The sequence below is a fragment of the Crotalus tigris genome, unplaced genomic scaffold, assembly GCF_016545835.1.
Source record: "Crotalus tigris isolate CLP2741 ecotype Arizona unplaced genomic scaffold, ASM1654583v1 scf7180000024382.2542628, whole genome shotgun sequence".
Taxonomy (NCBI): domain Eukaryota; kingdom Metazoa; phylum Chordata; class Lepidosauria; order Squamata; family Viperidae; genus Crotalus; species Crotalus tigris.
This window is the reverse complement of record NW_024100552.1, coordinates 65,603-83,247: the sequence shown is the minus strand read 5'-3', so window position 1 is coordinate 83,247 and position 17,645 is coordinate 65,603. Positions and strand designations below refer to the sequence as shown.

Below are 17,645 nucleotides of genomic sequence, written 5' to 3'. Positions count from 1 at the left end.
TTACAGAGAGTACAGGTAAACAGATTCTCTTTATTTAATTTATACCTTTTATCTGCCTAATAACTACTGTAGATTCATATTGATGGATTACAAATTTGCTTAAACAAACAAAATAAATAATCAGTTAAATACTTTAATAATTCAAAAAATAATGGTGAAAATAAAAATGTATAGAAGCTATTATCTTAGTATAATGTACACATCAAAAATAAACCAACTACAAATACGCTTAATAAAGTAATGTATTAGTCACTTGTTAAAACATATTAATATAGATTATATAGATTATATATTAACATAATAATATAGATTCCAGATTGTTCCCTGGAGAAGGATTTCCACAGCTGATGGCCTGCAACTGAGAAGTCATTCCCCATTCTAGTCATGTAGATGAGGGCCTTTGTGCATGATTACAGTCATTTGGGCACATATATTAGAAAGGAGATGTTCCTTTTAGAGCAGTGTTTCCCAACCTTGGCAATTTTCAGATGTAGGAACTTCAACTCAAAATTCTCATCAAGGATTATGGTGGTTGGGGAATTATGGCAGATGAAGTTCATACATCTGAAAGTCGCTGAAGTAGAGAAATACTTGTTTTAGAGATACAGAACTCTAAACCAATCACAGTTTTATATTTCAACATGAAGACTGAACTGGGATTGAAAGTAGATGGCAATCAATACGGTTGACAAAAGACTATTGTATAATTGTATCAGCCAGGATACACACAGATCACCCAAAATAACTAAAACATGTACAGATAGCCTTGACTTACAGCTAGATGCTTAGTGACTAATCAAAGTTACAATGGACTCCAAAAATGTGACATGACCCATTTCACATGACTGCATTTTTGACAATTGGCAATCATCCTGCATTTACAGACATTTCAGTTTCATTTGTTGTCTGATTTGGGTTAGCTGAAAAGGTAATGTAAAGTTACATATTTAACCAATTGAGTACATATCCAATGTGCTGTCTTTCAAAATCAAAATCTTAGTGCCTCACTATGGAATAGTTTTCATTTGTTTACACAAAACAATTACATGTTCAACAATTACAAGAAGGGAAATGAATTCTGATCTATTCTAATAATAATAATAATAATAATAATAGTAAAGTTGGAAGGGACCTTGGAGGTCATCTAGTCCAACCCCCTGCTCGGGCAGGAAACCCTACACCATTTCGGACAAATGGCTGTCCAGTCTCTTCTTAAAAACTTCCAGTGTTGGAGCATTTACTGCTTCTGGAGGCAAGCTGTTCCACTGATTAATTGTTCTCACTGTCAGGAAGTTTCTCCTTAGTTCTAGGTTGCTTCTCTCCTTGATTAGTTTCCACCCGTTGCTTCTTGTCCTGCCTTCAGGTGCTTTGGAAAATAGCTTAATTCCCTCTTCTTTATGGCAGCCCCTGAGATATTGGAATACTGCTATCATGTCCCCCCTTGTCCTTCTCTTCGTTAAACTAGACATACCCAATTCTAGCAACCGTTCCTTATATGTTTTAGCCTCCAGTCCCCTAATCATCTTTGTTGCTCTTCTCTGTACTCTTTCTAGAGTCTCAACATCTTTTTTACATCGTGGTGACCAAAACTGGATGCAGTATTCCAAGTGTGGCCTTACCAAGGCATTGAAGAGTGGTATTAATACTTCACGTGATCTTGATTCTATCCCTCTGTTAATGCAGCCTAGCACTGTGTTGGCCTTTTTGGCAGCTGCAGCACACTGCTGGCTCATATTTAAGTGATTGTCTACTAGGACTCCGAGGTCCCTCTCAATACATGCCACCTCTTTTCCCCCTTCAATTGTATTGCTCTTTATGTATTTTATTGTACTGTGTACACATTGCTGGCCAGTTATTGTGGCAGTGAACTTTTAAAAGGATCAAGAAATAGATGGTGTGAAAGATTTTGGCATTAACCTTGTAGAGCTTCTGGCATAAATAATACTGTACTAAATGGAAAAACAAACTGAGTTGATATAGGTATAAAATGTACATCACAATGAAAGGAGAATTTGTTTTGGAAAGAAGCAGAAATGTAAAGGCACTTATAATTCAAAGTTTGGGTCTAATTTTGCTAACCATTGTTTTATTTGTGTTCTTCATTTGGGATGAGGCTCAGTGATGTTCTTGCTTAATAAATAAAAGTTGATCTGATAATTTTTTCATTGTTTTCAGAGATGTAAAGCCTGATAATATGCTGCTAGACAAATCTGGTCATTTAAAACTAGCAGATTTTGGTACCTGTATGAAAATGAATAAGGTTAGTAGATAAAAATTACTACTAATTAGCTTTTGGCTTGTGAAAAATCATGATACTCTTAAAAAAAAGATATGTGTGCTTAAATTAAGATTTTTAACTAGGGTTCATACAATTTTAAATTTTATTTTCCAAACAGATGTAAGAATCTATCTTGCTTCATATACCTTTCAGTGTAATATTAAGATCCTAGAGAGTAACTCCTTTAAAGTTTAAACAATTTTTTTATAGGAAGGTATGGTACGATGTGATACAGCTGTTGGAACTCCAGATTATATATCCCCAGAAGTATTAAAATCACAAGGTGGTGATGGTTATTATGGAAGAGAATGTGACTGGTGGTCAGTTGGTGTTTTTTTGTATGAAATGCTTGTGGGTAAGTATCAGAAACATTGTGTGTAAATTAATTACAATTGTATCTTAAAAGAAAAACTTCTTTGAATCATCTATACTTTTACCTCACTTGTGTCATCCTTATCTTCCTCATTTTTTCTACTATATCTACTACCCCAGTCTTTTTTTGTGGCTGTTAGAATGAAAACACATAAATGATTTCTATAGAAGTGGGCATGAGATAATCTTGGGAAATACACATGATTGTAGAAGATCTATTATTTTTAGGATAGGATAGGATAGGATAGGATAGGATAGGATAGGATAGAGCTGGAAGGGACCTTGGAGGAGCCCCCTGCTCAAGCAGGAGGACCTATACCAGTGATGGCGAACCTATGGCACGTGTGCCAGAGGCGGCACTCACAGTCCTCTCTGTGGGCATGCCTGCCACCAGCATCTCGCACAGGTTCATTAGGCCGCCGCTGGCACCCGGAGCAACAGCCCCGCCCAGCACAAAGGCGAAGCAGCCAGCAAGCAAGCACGAGTAAAGGTGGTAGAGCATGCCCCCATGCGCTCGCTGGCCTCTGTGTGCGGGAGACAATGGTGTCAGGCAGTAGTCGCCCCTGGCTTGCTTTGCCCTGCAGCAATGGCACCCCTGCCCTATCCCCTGCCTCACCCCACAGGACGAGTCTGCTACCCGCCCTCCAATCTCCCCCAATCTTGCCCAGCCTCCACAGGCGTCCCCCCACAAGCAACCTTGAGGTGGCCACACCCATCCCGGCCATGACCACCCAGTCTGCCATGACCACTGCAGCCACACCCACCTAGTGGGCCATACCCCCCCGCTAACCCCCTCTGAGGGCACCACAATGCTGATACGGCCCTGGCACTTTGTGATAAATAAATGGGTTTTGGTTTGCGGTTTGGGCACTCGGTCTCTAAAAGGTTCGCCATCATTGATCTATACCAGGGGAGTCAAACTCAATTTCATTCAGGGCTGCATCAGCATTGCGGCTGCCCTTGGAGGGCTGGGTGAGTGTGGCCAGGGTGGGTGTGGCCTACTGGGTGGGCGTGGATGGAGTGGGTGTGACTTACTGGGTGGGCATGGCCAGCTCTACATTCGCGTCAAGGGCCTGGACAGGAGTGGGACAGATCTGAGGGTCTCTGGCAGAAGGGGGTGGGACCAGGGCAAGTGCCAAGGCATGGTCCACTGGAGGAGCCTCACTGTTCCTCTCAGGCCATGCAGGGGAGGGGGCTGGATGGTGGTGCAGGCTGCCAGGAACCCTGGACAGCAGAGGTCAAATATATTTGCTGGCCACTTCCAGGCAATGGTGCATTTCTTCATTACTCCCAAAGGGTGACACCTTCCCAGCATTCACGCAGGGGTTGGAGCTGACGTGGCAGGGGCTGGTTCCTCGCTGTTTCCAGATGGTCTTGTGGAGCTAAGACTGAATGCATTTCAGCATAGATGGCCACCACAAATTGTACATTGGCTCCCGGCCGGCCAGGGCCAAGGCAGCGGGGGCCGTTCCCTCATTGTTTCTAGGATGGCTTCACGGGCCACATGAAACCACTTCGTGGGCCACATCCGGCACCCGGGCCTTGTGTTTGACAGGTCTGACCTATACCATCTCAGACAAGTGACTGTCTAGTGGCCTTTTCTTAAAAATTTCCAGTAATGGAGATTTCTGGAGGCAAGCTGTTCCACTGGTTAATTGTCCTCACTGTCAGTTTTTTGTACTTTGATATGATAATATTATTTTGAGCCCTTAAAATAAGCACAAAAAGCCACTTTTGGTGGCTAAATAGTATTGAAATGTTGCCAGGTTGTGCAGTCTAGTCTTGTTATTTTATTAGTTTTGATCAGTTTTGTGACATATAATTTTTTCTCTCTTGTTTTAGGGGATACACCTTTTTATGCAGATTCTTTGGTTGGAACATATAGCAAAATTATGAACCATAAGAATTCTCTTAGCTTCCCTGATGATAATGAGATTTCTAAAGATGCAAAAAATCTTATTTGTGGCTTTCTAACAGACAGGTAATATGTTTAAAATCATATTGTAGAAAAAATATTTTTAAATACTTTTAAATATTTGTAATTATTTTTTAAAAGCTTAGACATTAAATTATTAAATGAATTCTTTTAAGAATTATTCATCATCTCCTTTTAAAATATAGGCTATGTTCATGTAACATATCAAAAATTGTTTTAACTGTAACTTTTAAAGTTAGTGCTATTGCTTATTTTGTTTTCCTTTTTTTAGGTAGTACTTATCTGGTATTTCTATGGATTAGATAGAGTTTTGAGTATAATAGAATAGTTTAATAGCAAACTATGAGTTGTTCTTCGTGTATTATATTAAACATAAATCATATCACTATATTAGCAACAAATGAACTTCAATCACGGTGTATTGTTTTAAAACAAGTTATTAAATTACTACTTTATTATTGTATTCTACGGATTGTTCAGCAGCTGTGCAAGAAATTAAATGATTTTTCCTTTGGATTTTCTGTCTTGAATAATTGTACTTTAGACCTGTAACATTGTTATCTACTTTTCCTGCCCCTCCCCCAAACTTCATCCACTATCCTGATTGTAAAATATAGCAGAGATTTTTCTAATAATTTGAAAGATTTGGAAAGAAATGTTTTTACAGCTATGACATGCTTATCTAAATGCAATTATAAGTAATGATGTAATAATTACTGATTACCTGGAAAAATAGGTTAGAGTGAAATCAGATAAAAAGTTTGTGGAGGAGTTGGAGTGGCTAATTCTATGTAAGCATTTGCAATCCCTGCAATATCTGATAAATGTTTCTGACAGCAAACATGCTTTTTATTACTGAGTTATTAAAGCAAAGAAACTGCTAATATTGAAATAAATGATCTCCTTATTTTGAGTTAACATTTCATTTGTTTACAAATTATTTTCAAGTGTGGGCAGTGTGTGTAGCATAATTTAATTTTTTTTAACCTGTACAGGGAAGTTAGATTAGGGAGAAATGGCATGGAAGAAATCAAGCGACATCCATTTTTCAAAAATGATCAGTGGTCTTGGGAAAATCTTAGGGACAGTAAGTAATTTTCTGCATAAAATTGGCTTTTCTTTTAATTTTCATGTGTTATATTTTCCTTGTAAATGTTGCAGGAATATAATTTTCTAATAAGAAACAGATTAAAAAAAAGTAGCTGACCTGCTTATTCAAAAGGCTAAGGTTCACACAACATTCACAGGGTTCACATTGTTTCATTCTAGAAAGTTTATGTACATCCAGTGAGATCTTACATACCTTTTTTCTGTTGACAGTCTTTGTCTTCCTCTCTCTTCAAATTGTAAATATGATTCCCAAATATAATTAATTATCTCCCTTCTCAGCCGCAATTTCTCCTCAAAGACTTTGGGGGTACTGTGATTAGGGGGGATTTTGGGTTGCTATTGAGGAAACATAACCCTAGCTGAGCTGGGCATGTAAAATTGGTTGTGCAGTTCTTCAAAATATACAGAAAATTACACTTGTCATAACAAACCCTATAAAACACTTAAAGTATTTAAAAACCACAACCTAAATATCTTATATTTATTAAACATAGAATAAATCTTTAATATTTGGTTCAGGATAACTGTTTCTAACCTAACCTAATGGTTAATATTAAATTAATGTCATTAAATTGTTTTGATTTCTAGTTAACAATAAATACAAAATTTTAATCATTCTGGGTTTTCCCTTTGATTTTCTATTATCCCAAAGTTATGAGGTACATTGTAGTATTATGATTGGAACATTTAGTATTTTGAGATAACAGGACAAAATAAGAGTAATTGTGACTATTTTATACAATGATATATGTGACAACCATAATTTAATTTTGATCTTCTGTATAATTAAAAAACAGTAGTAAAATCTTTTATGCTTTATAGAAAATACCGCTATTATATATGGAAGTAACTGCTTTGATAAGTCAGTTTATAATAGTTCTCCTGTCCCAGCTAATATCTATAATATTACAAATATTTTGTAGAATTGAGGCACTCAGATTAGCAGTTTGCTGTGAGCTACTGAAGAATAGTTTGCTTCTTAATATTATGTAATTTTTCAAACCTTTAAGTTTCTGGGGGATTTATGCACATACTGCTCAAAATATAATAAGAATTTCAGCATTGTATGATCTTTTAAAACAACTTCATTTTTTCATATCAGCTTCAATACATTTATACCTGATAATATACACATTTTTATACAATTAATAATCTTTGTTTTTTGGGGGGGTTTTGGGGTAGCTGTAGCACCTGTTGTGCCTGATTTAAGTAGTGATATTGACACTAGTAACTTTGATGATCTGGAGGAAGACAAAGGTGAAGAAGAAACATTTCCTATACCAAAAGCTTTTGTTGGCAACCAGCTACCTTTTGTAGGATTTACTTATTATAGTAATCATCAGTAAGTATATGATTTAATATATTGGTTTGTCGGTAAAAGTCATGAGTATACTTATAACAGGAATACAACAAATATAACTTTATTATTATTGCAGTCATTAAAAACTGCCGTGTGTTAGCATATTGATATTGGAAACATAGCCATATTGCAGCTGTATTTAGTTTAGAGCAGGGGTAGGCAACCCAAAACACTCAGAGAGCCACTTGGACCCGTTTCCCACCAAAAACAAAACACCGGGAGCTGCAAAACCCTTTTGATATCTAAAACGAAGATAACACTGCATATATCCTTTTTTACCTTTATTATAGGTGTGTGTGTGTGTGTGTGTGTGTGTGTGTGTGTGTATGTGTGTATGTAGGTCTTTGGTTGTTCGGGTTTTCTCTCGCGTAAAATTGGAAGTGTCTTGGCGACGTTTCGACAAAGTCCCATTCGTCATCTTCAGGCTGGTGTTTTCAGCTTCGTGCTTTGAGCAGCAATGTGTGGTCTTAGCTGTTTCTTCCTTTTAACTGCCAGTGGGGGTATGAACTGATTGGGTGGGAGCTTGGCTGTGTTCTGATTGGGTGGAGGTGTGTTCTGAATGGTTAGGGGCTTGGCTGTGCTCTGATTGGCTGGGGAGTGTTCTGTTTGGTTGTGCTCAGGTTAGTCTGAGTTGCAGAGGGGTTTAAGATTTTGGGCTGCCTTGCTATTTTTTGGCTTCGTGTTCGTGGTCGTGCCTCCTCTTCATGGAGGGTGTCAGTTTGCTTCATGTATGGATTGGAGGGGTTTAAAGTGGCTAATGATGCAGCTGTGGTCTGGCTTCTGGTTTGTGGTCGTGCCTCGTCATCGGTGTGGCTTTGGGTTTGTTTTTTGCGTGGATGTGTGGTGGTGACCTCCTGTGTGGTTTTTGTGAGTGTGGGTCTGGTATCATTTTTTGTGTTAGGGAGTCGTTTGTCAATAAGGGCGGGTTTCCAAATGGCTGGTAGGCGGGAGGTATCATCTCGCTTGTTCATGCTGTGTGGGCGTTTTTCTATCTCGATGGCTTCTCTGATTATTCTGTTATTAAAATGTTCACTTTTGGCAATGGTTCTGGTATTTTTAAAGTCAATTTCATGTCCTGTGGCTTTAAGGTGTTGGACCAGGGAAGATGTTGGTTCCTCTTTTTTGACTGAGTTCTTATGTTCTTCAATGCGTGCACTTATTCTTCTGTTGGTTTGTCCGATGTATGTGGTGGGACAAGTGGTGCATGGGATTTCGTATACTCCTTGATTTTCTAATTCAATTTTATCTTTGGGGTTTCTAAGGTTGGTGGATATTTTTCTGTTTGTGCAGAATGCTGTTTTGATGTTGTGTTTATGGAGGATCTTACTGATTCTGTCTGTGGTGCCTTTTATGTATGGGAGGAGGGCTTTGCCGTTTTCTTGTTCTTTGTCTTGGATTTTAGTGGGGATTTCTTTTTGGATTAGGCTTGTAATCTTATTTCTATGGAATCCATTGGATGTTAGTACATTGGTGAGAGTGTGTAGTTCGGGTTTTAGGTGTTGTTCGTCAGCTAAGCGTTTTGTTCTGGAGATGAGTGTCTTGGCTACAGAGTTGATCTGTGCTGGGTGGTGTGTGAGAGAGCGTGCAGATAGCGGTTTGTGTGTGTTTTCTTCTGGTAGATGGTGTGTCCTAGGGAGCCATTGGATTTCTTGTAGACTAAGACATCCAGGAAGGGAAGTTGGTTGTTAGCTTCTGTTTCCATGGTGACCTGTATTTTGGGGTGTAGGCTGTTGAGGTGTGTGAGGACGTTGTCCAGTTTTTCTTTCCCATGTGGCCAGATTATGAAGGTGTCGTCTACGTATCTGAGCCAGAGTTTGGGTTTGTGATCAGATTTTTCTAGAGCTTGGGTTTCAAAGTGTTCCATGTAGAGGTTGGCAATGACAGGTGAGAGGGGTGATCCCATGGGTGCTCCTTCTGTTTGTTTGTATTTTTGTCCGTTATAGATGAAGTATGTGTTGGATAGGCAGTGGTTGGTCAGATCTAAGATGTGTTTGGGGGGGTTATATTTGTTTTGAATAGCTGTCAAGGCTTCTTTGATAGGCACTTGGGTGAAGAGGGATATGACATCGAAGCTCACTAGTAGGTCGCTGGGCTGTAAGTTTTGTTTCTTTATGATCTCTATAAACTGGAATGAGTTTTTTTACGTGTGAGGTGATGGATTCTGCATAGGGCTGTAGTTGTTTGGCAAGAAATTTGGCTAGGTTTTGTAGAGGTGAGCCTATGGAGCTGACTATAGGTCTGAGTGGGGTTCCTTATTTGTGTATCTTGGGGAGACCATAGAGTTTGGGGCATCTGGATGATTTCTCTCTGGGAATGATTCTTTGCTGGATCTCTTCGCTAATGGGGGAGGCTTTTATTTTGGATCTGGTGGTTTTTTCCAGGTAGGTGGTGGGATCTGTATTTAGTGGTTTGTATGTGGAGTCTTGGAGTAGGTTGGTTAATTTGGTTTGGTAGTCAGATGTGTTCATAACCACCGTGGCGTTGCCCTTGTCTGCTGGTAGGATTATTATGCTGGTGTCTTCTTTCAGGTTACGTAGTGCTGTCTGTTCCTCTTTGGGTAAGTTGCTTTTGGGTGGCTTGCTTGTGCAGAGGATGTCGGTGACACACAAACACACACACACACACACACAGAGAGAGAGAGAGAGAGAGAGAGAGAGAGAGAGAGAGAGAAGCAGGGAAGCACAATTGCCTCTCTCTGTCTCTGTCTCTCTCTGCAAAGGCAGAGGAGGCTGGGAGCCGCAGGGGAAGGCTCAAAGAGCCGCATGCAGCTCTGGAGCCGCAGGTCGCCGACCTGTGGTTTAGAGGGTTATCATCCATTTTGTAGAGATTTTGGCTTCTTGTAACTTGACCGCATTTTGCTTTGTTTGTGTATTTTCAATTAAATAAGCCAGAATATTCAGGTAATACATTGCAGTCACCTACAGGGATCAAAACTATGTTTGGTAAATGCAACAAAGTCTAATAAGGAAAGAAATAAAATTAAACAAGGTGTCTGCTTATTTAAAATATCAAGTTGCATGTGTTTAATAGTGCTGGAATGATCTCTGATTCCCTTCTAAAGGATACTTTGGATGTATCAATGTTTGCACTCTAAAGCACATGCATTTTTCCTGAAATTATGCAACAACTATATTATGACTAATATAAAATGCTTAAATTTTAAATTGAACAGTATAGAGAAATTATAAATAAATAAATTGAAAAACAACAATGGAAGAGAGCTTTTTTCTTTTGAATGTTGCATAGTGAATGTTGCCTAGTTGTAGTATAAATAATGGACAAGAAACACAGCATGTTTTCCCGAAAGTAAGACCTATCCTGAAAATAAGCCCTAGCTTGATTTTTGGGGGTGGGCCTAATATAAGCCCTACCCCAAAAATAAGCCCTAGTTTTGGGGTAATGCACACATCTAAAAATCAAGCTGGGGTGGGGGAGTGGAGCTGATCCATATGCCCTGCACCCACTTACCTTGTAGCCAGGCCTCGGCAGTTCATTTCTTCTGGGGTGTCCCCAGGCCTGCATTCTGCAGTCAGGCCTTTCCGGAAGGCCTCTGCAGTCAAGAACCGAGTTATGGATTCAATCCATACTCTGTTTTGCAAGGCCTCTGCAGCCTAGAACCGAGCTATGAATTGAATCCATAGCTCGGTTTTTGGCTGCAGAGGCCTTCCGGAAAGGCCTGACTGCAAAATGCAGGCCCGAGCTCCATTCTGAATTGCAGAATAAAGCTGCTCCTTCAGCCGCAGAAGAAGTGGGCCGGCTGGGCGGGGCTGTCTGTGCTGGAGGTGAGTGGAAAAGACCCCCTCCCCAGAAAATAAGACCTGGTGTCTCTTTTGGAGGCAAAAAATAAAAAATAAAAAAATAAGACTGGGTTTTACACACACAGCCAGAAAGAAGACTTTATGATTTATATAATAAAACTATAGGGCAGCAAGACATTTTTCATTGATTGCTGACAGTCTCTGCATAGTTAATTGTCTAGTATAGAATCTTCTGGGCCTCATAGTAAATAGAATTATATGGTTTTTAACTTTGGAAAAACAAAGGCAAAAAATTTATTAAAATTTTATTCTGAGAATATTTATATTTCTTTTTGTGTCTTTCTAAAACTACTAAAATTGTGTTTATAGGTATTTATCTACCTGCACAGCTAATTCGAATGACAACAGAACAACTACCAACATAGATAAAAACTTGGTATATTTAATTTTTTTTAATTGTCATTGATAAATTTATTCTATAATTTGTTTATGTTCTAAAAAATGACATCTTTTATATTAGATATGATTATATAATGTAACTTAAACAATAAAAATGAAATTCATTTAAATGTTAAAATTGTGTTTTTAAATTGTATATATTTTTAGTTTTACATAAGTATTATAATTTAGCTAAACTAAAATACATTTTCTTTAACAAGTACCATAAATTAAAATAGATGCCTCTGTTGAATAAAGACTTAAAATAATATTTTTCATAATGGATATACAATAATTAGGTGCAGCATTTTAATACCATTTTTGCAGCTCCAAAATATAATTGGATATATAAAAATAAGAAAAACACATACTTTGTTTTATGTTTTATATATTTTAAATAAATAATAGAAAAAATTGTAATGTGATGTTTTATATTCCGAGCATCTTTATTCCAGGAGCAAAAGAAGACAATTTTATTCTCAATGAAGGGCATTAAAATGACTTCTTAAAAAGTTAATATAAATATTCATTTTTATAATTCAACCCCTCCCCAAAATCCAGTGGAGTTGATTCTTCTGTCATTTTTTAATGAGGAATTATTAATTAATGAAGAATTTCAATTAATGAATTTGCTTTTGATGCTACCTTTTATTTCATTTTTGGCATTACCTCTAAATGATTCTTAGTTCATATTTAATTGTGTTAGCTGGAGAAAAATACCCATTTTAGCCTGATGTTAGTTGCTCCAGAAATCACATCTAAAATAAGAGCTTCACTATATTATTTTAGGAATATACTTAAAATAGAAAAAAAAAATGCTAACTTGCTGAACCCTTAAATAAAATTGTTTTACTTTTTTCACTTTTTATTAAATTTAGAAAGTATTAATTTTAATTTCTTAGAAATCCAGATTTATTTTATTTTAAAAATCAAATTTGTTTTTTATATAAGCCACTGTTTCTAACCATTTATAAAACCATATTCTGCTGATAGAGAATGTTGACTCCATGAATAAAACTCCCAACTTTCATTTCAAAATATTTCCTTTGGCAGCTATCAAATCTATTGGTGTAATAAGAAGTTCTTATGTTCATTTTCTATTTCTTAAGCAATAAAAATTATAGAATTTAAAATAGCAGTCCCTAATCATTGCAGTTTGGCGGCCCGGCTGTGGGGGGGAGAGGGGAGCCAGGCTGCCCAAGTTGGGCTGCCAGTGCATGCACACTGACTCCCCATTCCCACAGCCCAGTTCCAAATAGGAACGGGAATTGGGGACCTCTGATTTAAAAGATACAATTGTAAATAATGTATCAACTTCAAACCAAATATGAATAGTAAAATTCAAAAGAGAGGAGATTGTTTTTCCAACTATGGTTTCCTTTTAGAGGTTTTATACACCCTATATAGTGCTGGAAAGCACAATAACAACTTATTATCTTTTCCTGCACTGAAGACACTAAACTTCAAATATTCACTGAAGTAACTGTGGGTCCAAGAAATATTTATTTTCTGATTCTTATTTTTACTAGATTCTACATCATTTGAACATTTATTAATTTTTCCAGTAATATTTTTCAAATAAGTGTCTATAAAAACAAAAGAATATTTAATGTTTAAGAATAAAATCTTAAATAGTTAACATAAAAGTAAAAGTGATTCTCATTATCAGCATTGGTGGATAGCTCTTTTAAATACTTTATGGATACACAAAATGTAAGGCAGACTTGTTTATATGTAAAGGGCACTATTAAAGCTTACATTGTTTAGTAACAAGCCCTTTATTCTGTTCCTTTTTTCCCTCCAATCCATTCTGGTAAGGCCATAAATTATCTGGTTGGGGAAGAAAGAATGAACCCTCACATTCTTCTTTTTTCTTTTTCAAGAGTACTGATAGAGGGGAGAGAAAACCATTATTTTGACATATTCTAAAGACAAGATTTGAGGCTTTTTTTTTACTTTTCATTAGGATCAATATTAATGTGGTTTGGAAAATTAATTAGATGTGTTTGTCCTTTACCAAGGCTTTTTAATATATAAGCATCAGAAAATCATTCCACAAATGTTATGCCTTACATATTTAACTAGTTCTGCAAAAGTATAAATTTTATAATTCATTTTGTATTTTCTACTTATAGTTAGAATCTTTGCAAAAAAATATTTATCAGCTTGAAGAACAACTACATAATGAAATGCAGTTAAAAGATGAAATGGAACAAAAATTCAGGTAATATATTTTATTTTTTTCAGAATGTCAAACATAATTGTTATTAAATATCACTTGTATGATAATGGCATTCAACATGTTCATGTATATCAGCAAACATGCAACAGATGTGAACAGTGGTGGAATTCAAATAATTTAACAACAGGTTCTCTGCCCTAAGTTTTAAGTATAAAATAATGATATACCAAAAGGTAGTTCATTATTTCATGCTTAAATAAATAAGAACAATACTTAAATAAGAACAATAAAAGGTACACAAAACTAGATTATAAGAAAGAGTTTTAAAATATTAATGAAAAAAATATGCTACTTAACATATTTAACATATTATAAAACATAAAATATGTTCTTTAAGATATTTGCATATTGCTTCTTGATTGGCGTCCTCACTTACAATTTTCTTCCCTTTTATATGAGCATCATCAGCTGTGTCATTTATATCCTTAACCATCTTTTCACTGTAGCAGTAGGATCCTGGTTGCAGCAGGAGGCCGTGAAGCTCATTGCGCCAATTGTGCTGGTGCTGCTGCTCACAGCAGGAGGCCATGCAGTGCATCATGGTAATTGCGCTAGTGCCGCCACTCGCAGCAGGAGGCCGCACAGTGCATCACGCCGATCGTGCCAGTCAGCACAATGAGCCTTGCAGCCTTCTGCTGTGAGCAGTAGCAGCGGCACAATGCTCCATGTGGTGTTGGGCCACAAGCGGCCGCAGAAGAAGTCAGATTTATCATAACCTGTTCGCTGAACTCAACAAAAAATTAGATATCGGTTCTGCCAAACCGGCTGAATTCCACGACTGAAATTGAGGAATTTGGCAATTTACAGACTGTATTTTTGTCATTTCCTTTTCCCATAGGAATTACTAACTTCAGAACTATTTAAGAGCAATAATTTTGAAAACAATATTGTAAAAAATTGATTATGATAGCACAGACTTTTTAGTGGCATTAGCATTTTTGTTATTAAAATTCTAATGGTTTGATGTTTTGTCTATATTGATCAGCTACATATGAAATATTTTGTCTTAAAAGCAGTAAATAAAATTCAGCTTTTATATTCTTTATAGAACATCAAATATTAAACTAGACAAGATAATGAAGGAACTAGATGAAGAGGTAAGTGTTTGAATTATTAGTCTTTCTTTATTGACTTTGTTAGAAATGAACTCAATTTTACATTATGCTTAGAATAGATGAGAAGAGATTGCTAATACATTGGTCCCCAACTATTCTGGCACCACCGACTGGTTTTGGAAGAAAAAATTTCTTTTGAGGACTGGGGGGTGGACAGCAATAGTTTCATGAGCAGCCTAGATCTCATGCATGTGCACATGAAGCTTTGCTCACTCACCTGCCCCTTATATGGCCTGGTTCCTAACAAGTCATAGACCATTACCAGTCCATTCCCCAGCCTACATTAGACCATCTATCAAGACACAAATGGACCTTGATTTCTCCTAGGCTTGCACATTCAACCTTCCCTCTTATCCTCCATAATCAAAATCTTATCCTTCAGTCACAGATTTTCTGCTCTTTAGTATATATACAGTGGGGCAAAAAAGTATTTAGTCAGCCACCAATTGTGCAAGTTCTCCCACTTAAAAAGATGAGAGAGGCCTGTAATTGTCATAATAGGTAGACCTCAACTATGAGAGACAAAATGAGAAAACAAATCCAGACAATCATATTGTCTGATTTGGAAAGAATTTATTTGCAAATTATGGTGGAAAATAAGTATTTGGTCAATATCAAAAGTTCATCTCAATACTTTGTTATATATCCTTTGTTGGCAATGACAGAGGTCAAATGTTTTCTGTAAGTCTTCACAAGGTTGGCACACTGTTGCTGGTATGTTGGCCCATTCCTCCATGCAGATCTCCTCTAGAGCAGTGATGGGCAACATGGACTTTGAACTCCCTCCAAAGGTTTTCTATGGAGTTGAGATCTGGAGACTGGCTAGGCTCCTTCATTGCCTGGGCAGTGTGTTTGGGATCATTGTCATGCTGAAAGACCCAGCCACGTGTCATCTTCAATGCCCTTGCTGATGGAAGGAGGTTTGCACTCAAAATCTCACGATACATGGCCCCATTCATTCTTTCCTGTACACGGATCAGTCGTCCTGGTCCCTTTGCAGAGAAACAGCTCCAAAGCATGATGTTGCCACCCCCATGCTTCACAGTAGGTATGGTGGTCTTTGTATGCAACTCAGCATTCTCTCTCCTCCAAACACGAGTTGTGTTTCTATCAAACAGTTCTATTTTGGTTTCATCTGACCATAGGACATTCTCCCAATCCTCTTCTGGATCATCCAAATGCTCTCTAGCAAACTTCAGACGGGCCCGGACATGTACTGGCTTAAGCAGGGGGACACGTCTGGCACTGCAGGATCTGAGACCCTGGCGGCGTAGTGTGTTACTGATGGTTGCCTTTGTTACATTGGTCCCAGCAATCTGCAGGTCATTCACTAGGTCCCCCCGTGTGGTTCTGGGATTTTTGCTCACCGTTCTTGTGATCATTGTGACCCCACAGGGTGAGATCTTGAGTGAAGCCCCAGATCGAGGGAGATTATCAGTGGTCTTGTCTGTCTTCCATTTTCTAATTATTGCTCCCACAGTTGATTTCTTCACACCAAGCTGCTTGCCTATTTCAGATTCAGTCTTCCCAGCCTGGTGCAGGTCTACAATTTTGTTTCTGGTGTCCTTCGACAACTCTTTGGTCTTCACCATAGTGGAGTTTGGAGTGTGACTGTTTGAGGTTGTGGACAGGTGTCTTTAATACTGATAACAAGTTCAAACAGGTGCTATTAATATAGGTAATGAGTGGAGGACAGAGGGGCCTCTTAAAGAAGAAGTTACAGGTCTGTGAGAGCCAGAAATCTTGCTTGTTTATAGGTGACCAAATACTTATTTTCCACCATAATTTGCAAATAAATTCTTTCCAAATCAGGCAATGTGATTGTCTGGATTTGCTTTCTCATTTTGTCTCTCACAGTTGAGGTCTACCTATGATGACAATTACAGGCCTCTCTCATCTTTTTAAGTGGGAGAACTTGCACAATTGGTGGCTGACTAAATACTTTTTTGCCCCACTGTATGTATGGAAATGTTAAAGATAAATAACTAGTTTAAAAAGTCTTCTTCTAAATGCTGGTTTAAAAAGATGCTTTATTTAAAAAAATGTAATTTAGGTTAGTACTGAAAAAAAATAAGAAAGGCTGTTTTCAACATGATGGAATATTGGGTGTGATTCTCACAGCCACCAAAATATGAGAGCCAATATTTCATTTGTAGGATTTTCCTGTATTTTAAAATTGGGTGTTTTAAGCCTTATTCAGGCTTAAGATACAGTAGCATGTGAATTTCTAATCACGCTCCAGAACTCTTTTTCTGATACATTTTCAGAGTGCACACAGTTATCATTATAAAAACTAATATTCAATTGCCTATGCATCAGTTTGTTACATTTTAAAGTAGCAAATGTATTTCACTGTATTTTATTTATTGTAGGAATCTTTTGATTAAAATAATTGCAGTTCTATAACTATTCAGATGAATGCTTAGTTGTACAGTTTTATTGCTAAAATATTACAACTTACAGGGAAATCAGAGAAAAAATTTGGAATCAACAATTACTCAAGTAGAGAAGGAAAAGATGCTCTTGCAACACAGAATTAGTGAGTATCAAAGAAAAGCTGAACAGGAGAATGAGAAACGTCGAAATGCGGAAAATGAAGGTAAGCTGTATTTCTGTTTATTACAGTAAGAAAGCTTTTCATACAATCATAGGGCTAGAAGAGACTTTGGAAGTATTCTAGTCCAATCTCCTGTCCATGGTAGGATTCTTTCATTGTCATAAATTTCCATATTGTGTAAGTTTATATTTTATGCATCTACCCCTTATTTTTGTTAGGCATGAACAAACTTGGTTTGAGCTAGTCCTCAACTTATGATCACAATTGAGCCCAAAATTTCTGTTACTAAGTAAGACATTTGTTAAGTGAGTTTTGTCCCATTTTATGACCTTTCTTGCTATACTTGTTAAGTGTATCACTGCAGTTGTTATGCTAGTAACACAGTTGTAAACTGAATCTGAATTCCCCATTGACTTTACTTGGCAAATGGTCATAAAAGAAGATCATGTGACCCTAGGATACTGCAACCATCTTGAGTA

At 37.3% G+C, this 17,645-nt stretch overlaps 1 protein-coding gene across 3 annotated transcripts in view; it reads left to right on the top strand.

Moving 5' to 3' along the window:
* ROCK1 (Rho associated coiled-coil containing protein kinase 1) overlaps positions 1-17,645 on the top strand; it is a 122,463-nt gene that overhangs the window by 60,939 nt on the left and 43,879 nt on the right. For all 3 annotated transcript variants that reach the window (XM_039328589.1, XM_039328590.1, XM_039328591.1), the window contains exons 6-14: positions 2,176-2,260; positions 2,489-2,633; positions 4,493-4,631; positions 5,582-5,673; positions 6,879-7,038; positions 11,184-11,250; positions 13,388-13,476; positions 14,543-14,591; positions 17,073-17,208. In XM_039328589.1, coding sequence (XP_039184523.1) covers positions 2,176-2,260; positions 2,489-2,633; positions 4,493-4,631; positions 5,582-5,673; positions 6,879-7,038; positions 11,184-11,250; positions 13,388-13,476; positions 14,543-14,591; positions 17,073-17,208 — 962 coding nt within the window. The remainder of the gene's footprint in view (positions 1-2,175; positions 2,261-2,488; positions 2,634-4,492; positions 4,632-5,581; positions 5,674-6,878; positions 7,039-11,183; positions 11,251-13,387; positions 13,477-14,542; positions 14,592-17,072; positions 17,209-17,645) is intronic.